The sequence below is a fragment of the Sceloporus undulatus genome, chromosome 4, assembly GCF_019175285.1.
Source record: "Sceloporus undulatus isolate JIND9_A2432 ecotype Alabama chromosome 4, SceUnd_v1.1, whole genome shotgun sequence".
NCBI classification, from domain to species: domain Eukaryota; kingdom Metazoa; phylum Chordata; class Lepidosauria; order Squamata; family Phrynosomatidae; genus Sceloporus; species Sceloporus undulatus.
In genome coordinates, this window is record NC_056525.1 from 212,655,687 (window position 1) to 212,675,081 (window position 19,395).

The 19,395-nt window shown below is 40.7% G+C and overlaps 1 protein-coding gene across 1 annotated transcript in view; it reads left to right on the forward strand.

Annotated features, from left to right (window-relative positions):
- The first annotated feature begins 2,252 nt into the window (after nt 1-2,252).
- Nucleotides 2,253-19,395, forward strand: part of CHMP4C (charged multivesicular body protein 4C) — a 23,600-nt gene continuing 6,457 nt past the window's right edge. The window contains exons 1-3 of the mRNA XM_042466338.1: nt 2,253-2,640; nt 16,905-17,082; nt 18,104-18,212. Coding sequence (XP_042322272.1) covers nt 2,421-2,640; nt 16,905-17,082; nt 18,104-18,212 — 507 coding nt within the window. The 5' untranslated portion in view covers nt 2,253-2,420. The remainder of the gene's footprint in view (nt 2,641-16,904; nt 17,083-18,103; nt 18,213-19,395) is intronic.

Consider the following 19,395-nt stretch of genomic DNA (forward strand, 5'->3'; position numbering starts at 1 on the left):
AGTTTGTCCCACTGTCGAACAGCCCTTACTGCCAGGAAGTTCCCCCTGATGTTGAGATGGAATCTCTTTTCTTGGAGCTTGCATCCATTGCTCCATTGGGTCCTATTCTTTGGAGCTTGCTCCCTCCTTAATATGACATCCCTTCAAGTATTTAAACAAGGCTATTATATAACCTTTTAAATGTCTCTTCTCCAGGCTAAACATACCCAGCTCCCTGAGTCATTCCTCATAGGGCATGGTTTCCAGACCTTTCACCATTTTAGTCGTCCTCCTTTGGACACGCTCCAGTTTCTCAATGTCCTTTTTGAACTGTGGCTCCCAGAACTGGACACAGTATTCCAGGTGGGGCCTGACCAGAGCAGAATACAGTGGCACTATTATTTCCCTTGATCTAGACACTATACTTCTATTGATGCAGCCTAGAATCGCACTGGCCTTTTTAACTGCTGCATCACACTGTTGACTCATGTTCAACTGCTAAGACTCCTAGATCCCTTTCACACAGTCTCATTCAGCCAGGTATCCCCCATCCTATATCTATGTATTTACTTTACATTTCTTTACATTATGGCTGTTTTGCTTCTATTTTGCTAGGGCTGAGGTGAGCTCCCTTTACAATACATGCCATTGATTGTATTATAAAGCAATAGCAAGTTCTCATCTATAAGTCTAAAAAATTATGATCAAAAATTGACCCAAAAATCCCAGGTTGAGTTGTTTTTTCTTATATCCCAGTTTCTCCCAACATAGGGACTCAAGAATGTTAAAATGAATAAATATAAATTTTAAAAAATAATTAAACAATTTTAAGAGTTAAAACAGTTATAAATTAAAAGGTAACACGTTAAAATTTAAAAAAACATAAAATTTAAAAAAACATTAAAATTTATAACATTACACAAAATTAAAAACACAGTTAATAATAATAATAATATTTTTGAGTTACTATGGAAAGGTGATAGCAGCTCTTTCGGATTTCCCCATGCGGTGCAGAGAGGAGTTTAGCAAGAAAGAGCCAAGTGGAAAGAGTCCTGGTTGATTGATTGAAATTGCTGTTTGTTTAAGAGCCTCCAAAGCTGAAATGATGAAACAGAAAGCCTCAGCGAGAGTCTCTCTTGCCATACCCACACATACACACAATGAAGGAGCCTCCAAGTTCACCCTCGACCTATCCATGGGCCATGGCGAAATCCCTAATTTTGGCCCCAAAACCTGACCTCGACTTAAACATGAGGTCGACTTATACTTAAGTATATACGGTAAATCATCTATATATACCAATTTCAGAGGGCCTCATCAGTTCCAGCAACAGGATGCTAAAATGCACAGCTTCCATTCACTCACAAATCTGAGGGGCTCTATATTTTCTATCCAAATGGCCAATAGTAGACACCAAAAATTCTGGCCATTTCATTGCTTTTCAGGGTCTTTTATAGCCATAGAAACAGCAAGTACATTTCTATACTGCTTATCAGTGAACTAGCAAACCTAAGCAGTTTACAATAGGTAAACCAACTGCTCCCAACAAGCTGGGTACTTATTTTATTGACCAACAAAAGGATGAAAGGCTGAGTAGACCTTGGAGCCTTGCCTGGGATCGAACTCACAACCTTGTGGCTACAATACTGGCATTTAGCAACCATGCCAAAAGTACTCCTTATACTCCCTATTAGATCCATAGAGTCATAGATTTGGAAGAGACCTCAAGGTCCAGTCCAATCCTCTGCCATGCAGTCAAAGCATCCCCGACAGATGGCCAGCCTCTGTTTAAAGACCTCCAAAGAAGGAGACTGGACTCTCCAAGGGAGTGGGTTCCACTGTTGAACTTCTCTTACTGTCAGGAACTTCTCCCCAAAGTTGTGATGCAATCTCTTTTCCTGTAGTTTGAATCCATTGCTCTGGTCCTATTCTCTGGAGCAGCAGAAAACAAGCTTGCTCCATCATCATTCAGTTAATTCAATGGGATGAAACAACAGGCTTCAGGACCAAGGCTACAGCGTATTACTATTGGTTTACAAAACATCTACGTCATGAAAATCTTTCCACATTATAATTATTGGTGAAACAAGGAGAGCATCCTTATTCCCCCTATGATTCCCTATAGGTAAAGACTGTCATTTGTTTTAGTATGTACTCTGTTTGCCTGCCTTCCTGCGCAGGCGCAGCAGTGGTGATGCTCACCTGCCTGGGGGCGGGGCCTATTGCCTATGTGGACACACCTGTGGCAGGTGCAGGCGGGTCACGTGGCTGCTCCCTCCGCCTCCGGAGCGCTTCCTTTCCTCGGGACCAGAAGAACGCAGAGGAGCAATGGAGCAGCTGCAGCCCTTGGCTCCTTTTTCTTCTTCTTAAGTTTGGGCAGATCGCAGTCCAGATCCCTGGATCTTTTCCTTTGGCAGCAGATCCTGGTCAAGGAGGCGAAGATGAGCAAAATCCAGAAGTTTTTCAAAGGCGGCGGAGATGGAGGAGGCTTTGCCAAAGGGAAAGGCAAAGGCAAAGGCAAAGGGGGTCCCTCGCCCCAGGAAGCCTTGGCCCGGCTCCGGGAGACAGAGGAGATGCTGAGCAAGAAGCAGGAGTACCTGGAGGCCAGGATCCAGAAGGAGCTGGCCCTGGCCAAGAGGCACGGCACCCGGGACAAGCGAGGTGAGCCAGGGGCCCCCGAAGGGAAGCGAAGGGAAGGGCTGGCCGGCTGAGTCCAGGGCCCCTGGGTATGTGCAGAGTGCCAAGCCCCCTGGCCAGGGACTTGCGGGTTGGAAGGGCTTGAGAGGGAGGGCTTGGTTGGGCAGGGTGGCCAGGTGTCCTCACCGGAAAGGAGGACAGGGAAAAATGTAAACTGTATGATAGTCAGGAAAAAGTGCAGGGCATGAGCAAATGAACATTGAAAACAGTCATAGAAAGATCAGGGCATGCGTCTTAGTCCTACTCAGAAATGGAGGACCTTGTGGGATTTCCTCCTGGGCAGAATAGAGGACAGGTCCTGGTAAAAGTGGACCTCTGGTCACCCTGGGCATGAGCCAAAGAGAGCTACAAACACTCCCAGAAATACAAATGCCTGCTTCTTAGAGAACCTTTTGGAAATTCTTCCTGGACGGAAGGAGGTGAAAATGGAGGACAGGTCCTGGAAAAAGAGGACGTGTCTGTTTCACCCTCTGTGCGTGTGTGTGAGTGACGTTTTAAAAAATGTTTTATTAGTGAGCTGCCTGGGGTCCCTTTCTGGGATGAAGGCAGCATAAAAATGAAACCAGTCAGTCAATCAATCAGTCAAAATAATAATAAAGTTATTTTCTTTGGGAGGTACTCTCAGATTGGTGAGAATGTCAAGGGCATGTCACTTTCCTGGGAGGACTAGACATTCATGATCTACCTTTAACTTTTCTGTTTCCTTCCTTTAACTTGTCTCTTCCGTTACTGTCTCCTGTGTGCTGTTTGTCAGCTTGTTGTTCTTGTGTGCTTTCGTTTCCGACATATGATGACCCCTGAGGCAAATTTATCACAAGGTTTTCTGGAGCTGAGAGAGTGTGACTTGCCCAAGGTCACCCATTGGGTTCTCATGGCTGAGCAGGGAATCGAACCCTGTTCTCCAGGGCTGTAGTCCAATGTTCACGCACTACGCCACACAGGTGCAGTCAGCTATGGCAATTCTACTGTATTTGGGTTTTGGATTGTTTTAACAATACACTCATCCCTCCATATTTGCAGCTTTGATTATTCACAGATTTGATTAATATGTTCTCTCTAGGAATATCTAAGTCCCCCAGTGCAACTCTATGGTCAACATTAAAAGTCACACTGAAAGACCTTGAGATTCCTAAGCAGAATACTCTACTGGGCATCTGTAGCTCCTCCAGCTCAGTTCTCTGGTCAGTGTCTGTCAAATGTTGACCACAGAATTGCACTGGAGGACCTAGAGATCCCTGGAGAGGGGTCCTCTCAGGTAAAAACATGGTGTTTTTGCTATTGGCAGTTTCCCCATATTCACTGGGGTCTTGTGCTCCTAACCCTAGCCAACATGGAGAGACAAGTGTATATTGTGCAGTAGTATGTATTAGCAATATACTGCAATATACAGTATATACTGGTACATATACTGAAAGCAACACTCCCTGATTTGCAGCCATGCAGGATGTATAAACATTTCTGTTCCCAAGAAAGTGCCTTTGGAAACCAGTAGGTACAGTTAGGCAATTGTGGAAGCTCCACTGAATGATCTTACAGGCCTTCCTTTTTAGATGACAACATGTATCGCAGTACTTCAAACTGTGTTAAACTAGCCCTGCTATGTTTGGGGGTGGAGGATGTCTCTTGGTCATGTTGATAAATGAGACCCTGCACTTCTGTCCCAAAATCCTTCCCAGTGACACCACTTCTCAAAATCCTATCTACACTGTCCCCATGCGTCTACCCCAGAAAGGAAAACCTATTACACAAGATTGGCTCCCCTATAAACTTGTTTGATGCATAGTTTTTTGTGGGTTTTTCGGGCTATATGGCCATGTTCTAGAAGAGTTTATTCCTGATGTTTCACCAGCATCTGTAGCTGGCATTTTCAGAAGATGCCAGCCACAGATGCTGGTGAAACGTCAGGAATAAACTCTTCTAGAACATGGCTACATAGCCCGAAAAACCCACAAAAAACTATGGATACTGGTCATAAAAGCCTTCGACTTCATATTGTTTGCTGCATGTTTCTATTTCAACTCCCCCCCACCCGCATCACTTTCTATAACACAGTGAACTTTATACTCACCCAGAAGCTGGTTACTTTGATCAGGGTTGGTTTAATAAATAAGCTGGCCACAGGAAGCACACTTTAGTCACTTTTATGGATCTTTGGAAATAAATGACTATAAAGGCCATGTCCCAAAACTGCATGTTGCAAATTCATACAGTCTGCCCTCCATGTTTGCGGCTTTGACTTTTGCGGATTTGATTATTCATGGATTTGATTAATATGTTTTCCCTGGGAGTTTGTAGGTCCTCCGGGTCTACTCTACAGTCAATGTCTGCAGAAAGCATGCTGGAGGACCTAGAGATTCCTAGAGGGAACACTTTTCTAGGCATTTGTAGATCCTCTGGCACAATTCTATGGTTAACTTCTGGCATATGTTGACAAAGTTACAGTGGAGGACCTACAAATGCCTAGAGAAGTGTTATCTCGGGTGGAAAAAAACCCCAATTTTTTTATTTGCAGCTTTTCCACTTTCACTGGGGTCTTGTGTCTTTAATCCGGAGTTACGGGCACAATACAGAGGGGGCAGGAACCACTGTATTGTGAATCATTTAGGCAGAAAGCATGTTGTTGTGTGCCTTCAAGTAATTTCTGACTTATGGAGACCCTAAGGTGACCCTATCACAGGGCTTTCTCAGCAAGATTTGTTCAGAGATGGTTTACCTGTGCCTTCCTCTAAGACTGAGTGAATGTGACTTGCCCAAGGTCACCCAGTGGGATTCCATGGTTGAATGGGGGTTCAAACCCTACTCTTCAGAGTCATAGTCCAATGCTCAAACCACTACACCAGGCTGGCTCCAGAAAGCATGACACTTTGGTTTTGTTATGGTGCTTAATTGTGCACACCTAATACTAAATTTAACCCCCAAATTATGAACCCATTAACCAGGGAATAAATTCCATTAAAGTTAATTGAGCAGGACTTGGTTTTAAATGAGCTGGTTTAGAATTACTATACCCATAATATAAATGATTCCAAGATGAGAATGGCCCTAGGACTATTTGTAACATCCTGTTTTATTTTGGTTTTATTTCCCCCCCCCCCTTTGATTTGAGCACCTAAAAATGTTTCTTCATTTGATCTTGTATCTATGGATACAGTATACTTTTACAGTAATGCACAGGTACACTCCTTTTTTTTAACCAGCACCATTGTTTGAAACTGAGTGGAAGAACATTGTGTGGTATAAGTAACTATAACCAAATGAATATTATTGGATTTGTTACTGGGGGTTCATTGGACGTTTTAGGATTGGGCTGACAGCTAATCTAGAATTACTGTGTGAAACGATTTCAGTGCCTTTCCTGTGTCCATAGACCCACCCTTGGCTAGCCAGTAAAAATAGCTGCATGAAGTCATGTAGGTGTGTTCAAAATTTCTATAATAGCACACTCCAAGAATGGCTTTCTGCTTTGTGACAGTGTTTAATGTTCAGCCTTTCAGTATCAAAGAAAGTTGTGTTGACTCTCTTCTAATTAAAAAGGGTTTTTTTTCAATCATGTGTACAGTTTCTTGGAATAAACCCTGCTGAAATCTTTGCTCCTGGATTCATTTTCTTTTCTTGGTGGCACTCCCTTTAGGACCTTTGAGACATATGACTTTATTTCAAAGTCTCGCTACAGGCATAAGAATGTATGGTTGTGTCAACAACACTGATGAATACTGTGACATCTCCGCGTTTTGGAATTTAGGCTCTAGCCATATGAGAAGCTGTGCAATGGGTTAGTATGAGGTAGATTCAGGAAGGGAGGAACATTGTTGGTGAAGAACAACAATTGTGGGAGTTGCCTGCCTTATTCTTAGGGCCAAATTATATGTTGCAAGCAGTTTAAAAGACATGCTTAGAACTGGCCATGATTTTTTTGTTTTTGTTTTTGCAAAAGAAGTATCTGTGGGTTTACCTGATCTGGACTAAGAGTACGCCGCCATGCAGGGAGGAAAGAAAGTGGTCAGTACTAAGCACACTTAACCCTCCACTCCTAGCAGCAACTATGTTTAGCATAACATGGTAGTAAAACTGAGGCTTCATCTCTGCAAGGTGATTCAATGTTTACTTTGGAACATCAGCTCAGTAGGTTTCCATTGCCCATATTTATGTATTTGAAGAAGACATTAGGCAGTAAATTCAAGAATGGGCAACTTGTGGACTGTGCCACCCGTCATCATTGTTCACTATGCTGGCTGAAGGTGATGGGTATTACAGTTTGACAGTATGTGGAAGGTCATGTGTTCTCCACCACCACTGCTGCAGTAGATCATGTAGTTTATGGATTCTACCATAAGGCTTTAATTCTCAAGTCTTTATTCTCATCTAAACCTTATCAGGACAATCCTTTATGTGAAGTCGAAGGTTTTCATGGATGGCACCCATAGATTTTGTGGGTTTTTCGGGCTGTGTGACCATGTTCTAGAAGAGTTTCTTCCTGACCTTTGGCCAGCATCTGTGGCTGGAATCTTCAGAGGCTGGCATCTTTTATGCATCTACTCAAAAGTAATTTCCAGGGATTAAAGATGCAGATTTAAAGAAATGAGAGGAGCTTGTGGCAGTTCAGTAGTTTGAAGATGGTTCTCTGTGTGTAAGTGCTACATTATGATGTTAATAGCAAAGGAGGGGAAGGCAGGCTGAGTTGAACCCCTCAAACATAGAAGCAGTGCTGAAATGTATTTTTGTGATTATATACCTACAGACCGTATTTAAAAATTAACATGTCAGTTCACAAGATCACAACCTTTGCAGCATTTTATAGGAGAGTAATGTTTGAATATAATCCCTGTGATTTGAAGACTATAAATCTAAGGAGATTTCACAAGGGCTTTTCGCCCTTTCTGTAGGAAGTGTAAAGGAAGTCTCCACTGGTGTGTAAACTGTAGATAAGGAAACTTCTATTATATTCACACAAAAAAGGAAATGTCTTTTGTATTCACAGAAAGAAAGAAAAACCAGAAGGGAGTAATATAGCTATTTGCAATTTGTTTCAGAAGGAGACTTTTAAGTGATCCAGATATGGTCCCTTTTCAGATTTATCTCTTGACTAATAAAGAGAGCTATGGTAGATAATATTCTAATAGTTCCTGTTATAAAGCTTTATGTTAAAGCCTGTCCCAGTAGCCTTTGCATAGTATTTTCACAAGCACCTTTTCCAACAGCAGGACGTGTTGCTATTATGTGCAGCAAAAAACTCATGAGAGCCTGCCTTCCAACATTTCATAGATAAAAAACTAGACACACATGTGGTCAAGCAACATCAAAGTGTAGTCAAGATTGACTGAGGACAAAGAGGGAAGTGAGAGGAGAGAGAAACTGGACCATTTACAAAGCAGCAGAAAAAGTGGGATGACAGACGATTCATTGGGACTGTCCCTGCCAAACTGGGACAGATAGAGGATATGTTAGAAAATAACTGTCAGACAAAGCATCCAAGAAATTAAATATTGAAATATATAACACAACATTTTCATCAGCAGGGAACTGATGGATGGCTAGTGGTCACTTCTGACCAGAACTGGATGTACCATTAAGCAGAACAGGCTCAGGCAGTGGGTTTGGGATGCAATTGTTACCTGTTTACTTTGTTTTATTTTTACTGGCAGAGAAGAAGAAAGATGCTTGTGGAATTTTCTGTCTTAGGGGATCAAAATCATTTGCTAGACTTTGAGCAGTTTCCTTGAATCCTAATTTTGGGGCAAAGGCAGGACCTAAATAAAACAAATAATCATAATAATAGAATTCAAAGATATAGCCATGTTAGTCTGTAGAACCAGTATGTAGAGAGATCTTGTAGCACCTTTGAGTAGCTGAAAGAAAGAAAGAAGTTGCTCATGCTGCCATCATAATAATGTACACTGTGATGATCCACATGACACCAACTCAGGGCCTTTGTGTGTATATGAACACATCTATACCTCAGCAATCCTAACACGGCTCACTTCTTTATCACTAGGATCAGTGTAGAAAGAGTAATGTGTATATGAAAGGAGAGTCCATCAAAGCCTGCATCAGTAATAAAATTGGGAGGGAATCAGCAACAAGGGACACAAGACCCCAGTGTAGGCCACAGTTAATTCCTTGTGTTGCTACTGGAAGCTGAGTAATGAGGCAAGAGTTTCATGTTACTGCAGAACAAGCCTAGCAGCCTGTTCACAGGAATGTGTGTCGGTAGTGAAGTGGACCAGACAGCGGGGTGGGAAAAGGATTCCAGCATCTGCTTTGTTCTAGTCTTCAAGGAAGTGGCTTTTAAAATGAACTTGCAAAATGTAAAAAAAATATATTTCACGTGGCAGGAGGGGGCAGGGAGAGCTAAGTTCTTCACAGAGTATATAATTTGTTCTTCCTAGTCTATGACAACAGTGTGTAAAGCTCATTTCCAGACCTGAAGCAGAAAGAATATAATAATAATAATAATAATAATAATAATAATAATAATAATAATAATAATTATTATTATTATTATTATTATTATTTATAGCCTGCCCAATCCGGGCAGGTTACAACAATAAAAATAAAGAGAATAAAATAAAATACAAAAAATAAATAAAATACAAGAAAATAAAACAGAGCGATGTGAGTTATAGTAAATTTATAGTTAGGCCTGATGAAAATCAGGCCTGTCTTTTTCACTCCCTCCTAGGTCTGATGATGACAGTTGGGGTGGAGAGAGGGCTCTTCTTTTTGAGGCCAGAATATAATTTCAATTAAATTTAATTTAATTCTTCTCATTAATTTAAGAGAAGAATTGGTGGACAGAGTGACATAAGTCACAGTAAATGGGGAGAGGAATTAGGTAGGGAAGGCCTGCCGGAAGAGATCCGTCTTAAGAGCCTTCTTAAAGGCTGTAAGAGTAGGAATGTGGCAGATCTCCTTCGGCAGGTCATTCCATAGCTTCGGAGCTGCGATGGAAAAGGCCCTCTGGGTGACTGAAGTTAACCTAGATTTTATTGGCTGAAGTAGATTCTTCCCCGAGGACCTTAGAGTGCGGGATGGACAGTACAGAAGAAGGCGATCCCTTAAGTATTCTGGACCCAAGCCATGTAGGGCTTTAAAGGTAATCACCAACACCTTGTACCTTGCCTGGAAACTAATTGGCAGCCAGTGAAGGGATTTCAAAACCGATGTTATGTGATTGTTACGACGAGTACCTGTAATTAACCTGGCTGCTATATTTTGTACAAGTTGAAGTTTCTGAACTTGGCACAAGGGTAGCCCCATGTAGAGCGTCTTACAGAAGTCCAATCGAGAGGTGACCAGCACATGTACAACTGTTTCAAGGTCTCCCTGCTCCAGGAACGGGGGCAGCTGGCGTATCAGCCGAAGCTCTCTCCTAGCGCCACCATCTGGAATCTGCCTGAGAGGTAGGACCAGAACCACTGTAGAACAGTGCCTCCGATACCTAACTCTCTCAGGCGTTCCAGAAGGATACCATGACTGATTATATCGAAGGCTGCTGAGAGGTTTAAGAGCACCAGCAGGTTCACACTTCCCCTGTCGATGCCTAGATGGAGATCATTGACTAAGGCGACCAAGGCTGTCTGAACTCCGTATCCCGCCCTGAATCTGGTTTGAAATGGGTCCAGATAATCAGCTTCATCCAAGACTGCCTGTAGTTGATTGGCGACTGCCCTCTCGGTCACCTTGCTCAAGAATGGCAACAACGAGACTGGCCTATAGTTATTTCTATCCAGAGGGTCCAGGGAGGGCTTTTTTAGGAGTGGTCTGACCACTGCCTCCTTAAGACAAGAAGGCATGCATTGATTATATTTTTCAGCATCAGATTGACTGTATCACCCCCCCGGACTGCCAGCCAGGATGGGCAAGGATTTCTTATATATGATTTCTTAATATGATTTCTTATGGTATATAAAAGATGTAGGAGTAGGTCTTCTGGATTTGTAATTAAAAACTGGAGGGAAGTGGATTAATCATTCCCTGTTCAGTCATTTAATGATTGCATTCCTTGTTCTTTTGTTCCTCTTTTGAAAGGGATGTGTGACTTGAATTAGGAAACTGTATGAGGTGAAAAGGTCAATGCCTTTCCCTCAGTGCCATACTTGTGATCCAAATCTTTTCTCATCTCCTACCCACTCATGACTTCTACTAATACTTGGAGCAAGACCCAGTTGATCACCGACCATCCCTCAGCCACAACAATTAAGCAAGAGATTCTATTTTATCTTTTGTGACATGAATGGTAACAAGGTACTTCAGCATAATACATGTGTGCAGTCAGTCTTCTGTATCCATGGATCTTTTTATCCATGGATTCAAGCATCCTTGGTTTGAATATAATTTAAAAATATATAAATTAAAAAAACAAAGTTTGATTTTGCTATTTTATATAAGGGACACCTTTGTACTCTGCCATTGTATTTAATGGGGCTTGAGCATCCATGGATTTTGGTATCCACTGGGTGTCCTGGAACCAAATTCGAGTGGATACTAAGGCTCCACTGTATTATACAGTGTTATGACCCAGTTACTCTTTATTAATGACCTAGGACTGGCACATTGAATATGGGACAGGACTCCTACAGCTATAAAGGTTAACAGATCTTGGATCAGGAGGACATGCCACAAGGTTCCATGATGTACAATTATGACACATTGTCTTCTTCCCTCCAAAACTAACGCAGCCCTCCCTCACATGGCTGTATTGTTGTTGTTGTTATCCACCCTCGAGTCGATCTCGAGCAATGGCAACCCTGTAAATGAGACATCTCCAAGACTCCCTATGCTCCACTGCTCTGCTCAGGTCCTTCAAATTCATACCCATGGCTTCCTTAATACAGTCCATCCATCTAACATATGGCCTTTCTCTCTTTCTACTTCCCTCCACTTTTCCTAGCATTATTGTTTTTTCCAGTGAGTTGTGCCTCCTCATGATGTGGCCAAAGTACGACAGCCTCAGTCATGTCATCTTGGCTTCCAGAGTAAACTCAGCACTCTTCTCCAGCACCCATATCTCAAATGAATTGATTCTCTTCCTGTTTACTGGCCAGTAAAAAGTGGGGCAGGGGTTGGTGGCAGCAAAGCATGAAGCTTTGTTCCTGTAGTTGAAATGACATAGTATTAGACTGAAAGTGTTTTGTCACAGTTAAGATAATGATCAATATTGGCAATTTTTGCATTTAAATGACCTCTCTCACACTGTAGAATGTGTGAACTAAGGCAGCACTCCATGCGTCTGGTTAGATGGAGTCTTCTTCTGAATCCCTTTTCCAGGTGTTCCTAACAATTATTATTATTATTATTATTATTATTATTATTAAACTTTATTTATATAGTGCTATAGATTTACACAGCACTGTACATACAATTAAAAAATCAATAAAAATGAAACCTGCCAATAGCATACATTCTACAGGATAATAACAAAATATATATAAAACAATAGATAATAACAAATTGGATGGTTTCTAAGGAAAGTGAAAGATGGCTGTTTGGTTGAGGTATGGCTTAACCTGATGCTGTGTCATGGTCTTTCTTTCACCAGGTGAAGCTCTTTTTCATTTTCCAGCTTTTAAAGTTTTGAACATTTGTGCTTTTGTTACATCATTCCTACTAAGTGTTAATTCTCTGTGGCTAATTTTATTCTGTTTTTATGCTGTTGCTGGGTTTGTTTTCTTGATTTCCTGTTTATGTCTCTGTGTGGTTCTAATTTTTATTCTAAAGATCCCAGACAGCTATTGTTGGACTGTATATAAATATACTAAATAAACAAAGAAAATGCTTAGCTTCAGAAAACATATACAAACTAGTTTCAGATAACAGCATGTGCAACATCATTATCTCTGAGATGGAAGAGTGAGTTTATGTGAGAGCTGTTTTTATTTTGAAAGGTCTCATCCCGGATCTCCTTGAGAGTTTTATAAGAAATAGTTTCTTGTTAAACAAACATGTGCCTTGAATTTGCTTCCCACAAGAAGGGTAAGCTCAGTATACAGTATTTTACCTGTCTTGATCCTCAAACAGTAGAGGCGGGATACAAATAATAATAATAATAATAATAATAATAATAATAATTATTATTATTATTATTATTTTGTTACCTGAAGTAAATGACAAAATGGTATTTGCCCCTTTATTCCATGTAGAGAAGCTGACTAGACCAGCAGTTGGGATATTCAGATGTGAAGCAGAAAGATAAGTGGATAGCATCCCAGACCATGTACAACAGTAACTGTCTGGTTTAGGGAATGAGGACATAGCTCTGTCTTCCAAGAGAGGGAAATGGGCACAGGGTTTAGGAAGAATATGCTGCCTTGGAGCAGGGTGGATTCTCCTTCTTTGGAGATTTTTACACAAAAGCTGGATGACCATCTTTTAGAAGTGCTTTGATTGTGAGTACCTGCGTGGCAGGGGTGTTGGACTGGATGACCCCTGAGGTCTCTTCCAACTCTGTGTTTCTGTGAATGGCTGTTGGGTATCTATTGCTGGTCCAAAGCTCTGCTGAATGAGGTGGTCATTTCATTCTGCCTTATGGTAGAGCCAGCCCTGCCCCAAGTATATTGTGGAGGAAACACTGTTATAAAGTGTTTCCTCCAAATTTCTAATTTGGTGCTAACTGAAGGAAGAAAATTACCTTGAATTGCCTTAGAGTCTGGGAAATAATCAGTTCATTTCCTGTAGATATATATGCATCTTTGAGCCATTAATCCTCTTACAGAATTGATCCGGTAGGACTTCATGTGAGATGCATGAACTGGGCACTCCTGCTCCCAAGGAGTTAAGCCCTAAGGATAAATATTTGTCAAAACCACATGTGCAGTAGAGTTAATCTACTTCAGTTCAAATAAAACCAATCCTTTACAAGAGAATGGTTTGTCACAAAATAATAAAAACAATATTTTGAGTCAATTTTCACTAAAGACATTTAGGAAAGAGCTTATCGCTTGGTGTATTAATTTGGCATACGTTTCCGGGTTTAAATTTCAATTCAGGCTGCATCCTGATGTTATCAGAAGGTTTTTGCCACCAAATTTGCTGCCTGAACACAATCCAGGTCTATGCCTGCTTCCCCACGCGGCTCTTTTCAGATCTGGAAGTTTTCCGGCTTAAGAAAATGGTTGCTGGAGTGTTCCTGGAAGCGGAGATGGACCCGGGCTGTATTCAGGTGGCAAATTTGGTGGCAAAAACCTTCTGATAAGATCAGGATGCAGCCTGAATTGAAAATTAAACTAGGAGAGGTAAGCCGAATTAATAAGCCAAGCAATACACTCCTAACTTGATTTCCAGTTTTCTCCCCACTCTAATATTCTGACTGGTTACTTGATATTTTTAAAAACACAAAGGAAGTAAATTCAGTTTAAGCCCTGCAGGTTTGGGTTGGAATCTAGGGATTCACAAGTGGAATTTTGCTCTTATTATTCTGTTGTTCCTTCTGCTCTCTCCAAAAATTTGTGAGTTGGGAGAGTGCTCCAAAATGATGTGACATGCATGCTGCAGCTATGAACCAAAAATTGGCAAACCATCTACATTTTCAAGGAGCTATCTTGGATCTTATGTGTCATGTGGACATAATTGTGATTTTGATCAATGGAATCATGGATGAAGAAAACAATTTCCTTCATTTTGTGTCTAGTTTCTGATTTGAGAAATGGCCAAAGAGCCCTGGTGGCACAGTGGTTAAATGCCTGTACTGCAACCATTCACTCACAAACCATAAGGTTGCAAGTTCAATACCAGTGAAAGGCTCAAGTTCAACTCAGGCTTGCATCCTTCTGAGATCGCTAAAAGGAGTACCCAGATTGTTGGGGGCAATTAGCTTACACCTAATAAACCACTTAAGGAGTGCTTAAGTGCACTGATAAGCGGTATAGTACTTGCTATTGCTACTTGTTAAACTGATGAACTGCCTGTCTGAATGAATTCAATCCTTGATTAATGTCCAGATATTTCAAAGGTTTCCTTTTAATTCAGCATATGGCTGTGTTCAATAGAACTCCATAAAACAGCACAGATGTTTCTCTTTCTTTGTGCTACAATGTTTATACTATTCCTCAAAATCATGGCACTATTAAATCAGTATTAGAGGATATCTATATGGTGTTGTGATCTGTGCTATTTATTTCCTCAGATTACTCTCTGGTACTTCTCTGGCCCTCTTCTTTTTCTGAATATTTGGAATGGGAATCTTCTTTTTCCAGTCTTTCAGAATATCTGTGAAGTAAGTCTGTTTCCAATATTGAGAAAAGTTGAAAGGAGGTCATGCTAGTTGTGTATCTACTAATCAAGGAACTAAATTACTGACTAAAGTGAAAAACTTTGACTTTTCTGTTCTGCTGTCTGCTGACAAACCTGACCATGACTTTGAATCGCTGAGAGTTGCTGGGTCTTTCGCCATCATTGCAATCAGCAATCTTACTTTAATCTGACAATGGTACTTGAATTAATTTGGAGTATTCCAACAACCTGCCTCTACTTATATTTCTTTAGGATGTTCACATTGTATATGCTGCATGTTGTTATAGTGTATAATATGCATATCATAACTATGTGTGTTCTTGAAATGGTCTGGATGTCTGATTTTGTAGCAATGAGCAATAAACAGAGCAATAGGATATGAAGCCTTGCAAAATGATTAAAGTATATTTATTGGACAACAATGTACGTATTTGTCTAGATCTAGATTCTAAATGGTTCAGGAGAAAGTTGAAATGAATAGGAACTATTCATCCTAAAAAGGTTTGAATTCCCAGGTAAGTTCATGAGACAAATCGAGGACATGTAGGAGTTGCCTGGCCAGTCCAACAGGACCAGATGGTCTGTGACATTAGAATTCTCACATTTTAGCCTCCTGTGTCCTTTTCCTACCATAACATAACAAAGTTGCTATTGTACCTCTCCCCACCAATGAGAAAGCAGGCTGATGGTTCTGAGTCAACTACTTTTGCATAATTCATAGTGGTTCTTCTCTAAATCCCCCCCCCCCCCCACGATATTCTTTCAGAAATACAGCAGCTGCACTGTAGGCTTATATATGCTTTCAGGTTTACTTGAGCAGTGAGAAGTTCAAACTTCCTTTTGAAGGAGGGATGAATGATGGAGAAGAGTTCTGCAGATACTTCTGACTGCTTTAAAGATAAATCAATGGGTCTGAGAGCAAATCAAGCTTGAACTCTCTCTAGAAGCCAAGATGACTAAACTGAGACTGATGTGTTTTGCCCATATTATGAGAAGACAGGATTCAATAGAAAAGGCAATAATGCTTGGTAATACAGAAGGCAGTAGGAAAAGAGGCAAATGGTATTCCAGATGGATATCTGATTCAATCAAGGAAGCCACAGTTTTGAGTCTGCAAGACCCGAGCAGGAATATTAATGATAGGGTGACTTGTCATAGAATCATAGCATTGGAAGAGACCTCAAGGGCTTTCCAGTCCAACCCCTTCCCATGCAAGAACTCACAATCAAATCATGCCCAACAGATGGCCATCCAGCCTCTGTTTACAGGCCTCCAAAGAAGGAGACACTACCACACTCGGAGAAAGCGTGTTCCACTGTCAAACAGCTCTTATTGTCAGGAAGTTCCTCTTAATGTTGAGGTGGAATCTCTTTTCCTTTAGCTTGCATCTGTTGTTCCAGGTCCTATTTTCTGGAGCAGCAGAAAACAAGTTGGCTCCATCCTCAATATGACATCCCTTCAAATATTCAAACAGGGTTATCATATCACCTCAACCTTCTCTTCTCCAGGCTAAACATACCCAGTTCCCTAGTTCTCTCCTCATAGGGCATGGTTTCCAGACCCTTCACCATTTTGGTCGCCCTCCTTTGGACACACTCCAAACCTATTTTTTTCCTTCTCAAATACAAATTCAGCTTGTCTTTTAAAACTTAGGAAGGGTTCCCTTTGTGATCTGATGGATTTCTAAGATCTCTTTATTTTGCCTTCACTCAGGTTTTTCATTTTGTTTCATTTTTCTTCCATGTTATTTGGCAATGTGTATTAAGTATTAAAGCAACTGGCACTTTTTTTTTTGCACTGGATTACAAGAAACCTTCCCAGTCTCATATTTTCCAGGTAGATTGGACTGTGATTCCCATCATATTTAGGCAATATGTCCTTTGGATGTGATTACAGGACAAGATGGGATTTGTAGCCCAAATCATCTGGAAGACACTAGGCTAAGAGAGGCAAAGTTATTTGATATGTAGCTAATAATCTCCCTCTCTTTATGCTGACAGCTGCACTACAGGCACTGAAAAGAAAAAAGAGATACGAGAAGCAGTTGACTCAAATTGATGGGACGCTTTCTACTATTGAATTTCAGCGTGAAGCACTTGAAAACTCCTACACCAACACAGAAGTGTTCAAGAATATGGGCTATGCTGCCCAAGCTATGAAAAAAGTACATGAAAATATGTAAGTTGAAAAGACTGTCAACAAATGTGCCCCATCATTTACTTTTGTCTCTCTCAACATGTGTATGCATGCTGGGCCATTGTTTTGGTTAGATTCTCTTATGTTGATAGGGTTTTGTAGAGTGTGGTGGGCTGGCTTTGTTTGGACTGCTATGCTTTATGTCTAAGAGTGATTTTCCATCTGGCATTTTCATATGACCTGTGGCAGTCCAAAGAAATGTCAGGACCACAGCAAATCTGAACCTGAGTTGTTCGGACTGAGACTCCATTTAAAATAGGCCTCCACTCCAATTGCCCTGAGATACTTGCAGGCAAAACATATGTCCTGTGCCTGAGCTTTAGGGACACCCTTCTTTTTCATACTAAGCTAAAATCTGTTCCTGTTCAGCAGTGGAGGAACTGCTATCTTGTTAATGTACTGCTGTATATTGTACATGGTGCTTCCTTTGAAGAATTCTGGATATAGAATCCTACAGCTGTTAGGAGACTTACTTGGACTTGGCCACTAAAAGCATAACTTAGGTGTGACCAATAAGAATCTCCATGGGTTACTGAATTCTTTCCAAGTCCAGCAAGGACTAGTTCATGTACTTTAAACATGTATGCAATTTGGTACTTGGAGGAGTTCTACATCTTTCTGAAATTGCACTGACTTTGTCTTTGGAGGTTCTCCTTCAGATATCCCATCAATCTGAAATGTGGTGATGACTGATGGGACAGTAGTTACACTGCATTTATGACATTTTCTCATCAGGGACTCTTGCCTGATTTTTAAGCTAATATCTCCTAGGCAGCTGGCAAAGACTTTGTTATTTTCTCAGGCTTTCAACACCAGAGGCTTTCAATATTTTACAATTTGTTTAACATCTAAACCATACTGTTGCTTTTCATGCTGTTGTGTGTTGATGGTTCCCTAGTCTATGATATTTTAGTGATTTTTGCCACCTTGATAATTTTGAAATGTAGTCTGGAAGTTTATCAAACAACTCAGTGGCATGGATTTTCTTTGTTTGCTTGTTCAGGGACTTGGACAAAATTGATGACATGATGCAAGATATCACTGAACAGCAAGATATTGCTCAGGAAATTACAGAAGCTCTTACAAGAAAAATTGGTGATGACTTTGATGAGGTGGGTAATGAAAGTTAAGAACAACAGTTGATAGCAGCCTATATATCATGGCTTTTTTAATGCTCGATAAAATCTAGTCACTCTCCTTCCAAGCACTTAACATCTTTTTTAAAAAAGAAATGACTTGAATTTTAGTGGACTGAAGTGATATCTGTTTAAATGGTATAAAATGAGATTTCAGACTACCTTAAGGAGAATTTTCAGAAAGGGCGATCATATTCCCCTCCCCCCAAATCCCTCTCAAATACAAAGTGTATTGAACTTTTCAAATAACAAATGGAACACCCAACAAAATGTTGCACAGTTGAATTTTCCTTTTCAGGACTCCCAACTAGTTTATCATACCCCTCCCAGACTCTGCATTCTATTTCCCTTACTGCCTGGATTTCCCTCCCTCTCCCTAATATTTGTTAGCATTTCATGCCTCCTTTGTTATTATTTTTACCTCTCACTTGTTCATGGAAGGTGCTATTTTGGATGCCTAAGCATCTATGTTTGGAGAATCAAATTCACTGTTAGCATATAGCATATTTCAGTGGCTGCTTTTTGTACATATTACAACAGGTGGTGTCAGTATTCCATGTATAATTCAGAAATTTTACTTGTCTCTTTAGTTGGTTCTTCCTCTTATATCTCCAGGGTACCATGCTGGTTATATTTATAACAGGGATGGAAATCACATGGCAATCCAGATGTTATTGAATTGCAAATCTTAGCAGTTCTAGCCAGTATACCAAGGAATGCCTGGACTTGCAGTCCAATAACTAGAGTGGCTCATGATTTCAATGTCTGGTGCAGGTAGGGTTGCCATAAGTGAGGACCTCCAAACTGAGACAAATGTAGGGCAAATGTAGGGCAACATTTTCAAATGTAGGACACATTTTTATAAAAATGGAGGACGTGCAAAAAATTGAGGTTTTTTTAAAAAATGTTAATATAAATGCATGTTTTTAGGCATGATCAAAATGGAGGACATTTTGGCATTATTCTTAGACAGATGACAGAAATGTACTTGCCCTCGGGTTCAACTTTACTTCTCAGAAGTGTGTACTTGGGCAAGGGACTGTGGTTTTTCTTCACTGCGCATGAGTTTGTAAAAATCACAGCAAGTTATATAAGCAAGTTACATTGGCCGTGCCTCAGAGGCTTGTTGATATCAATATCATCATCATCATCATCATCA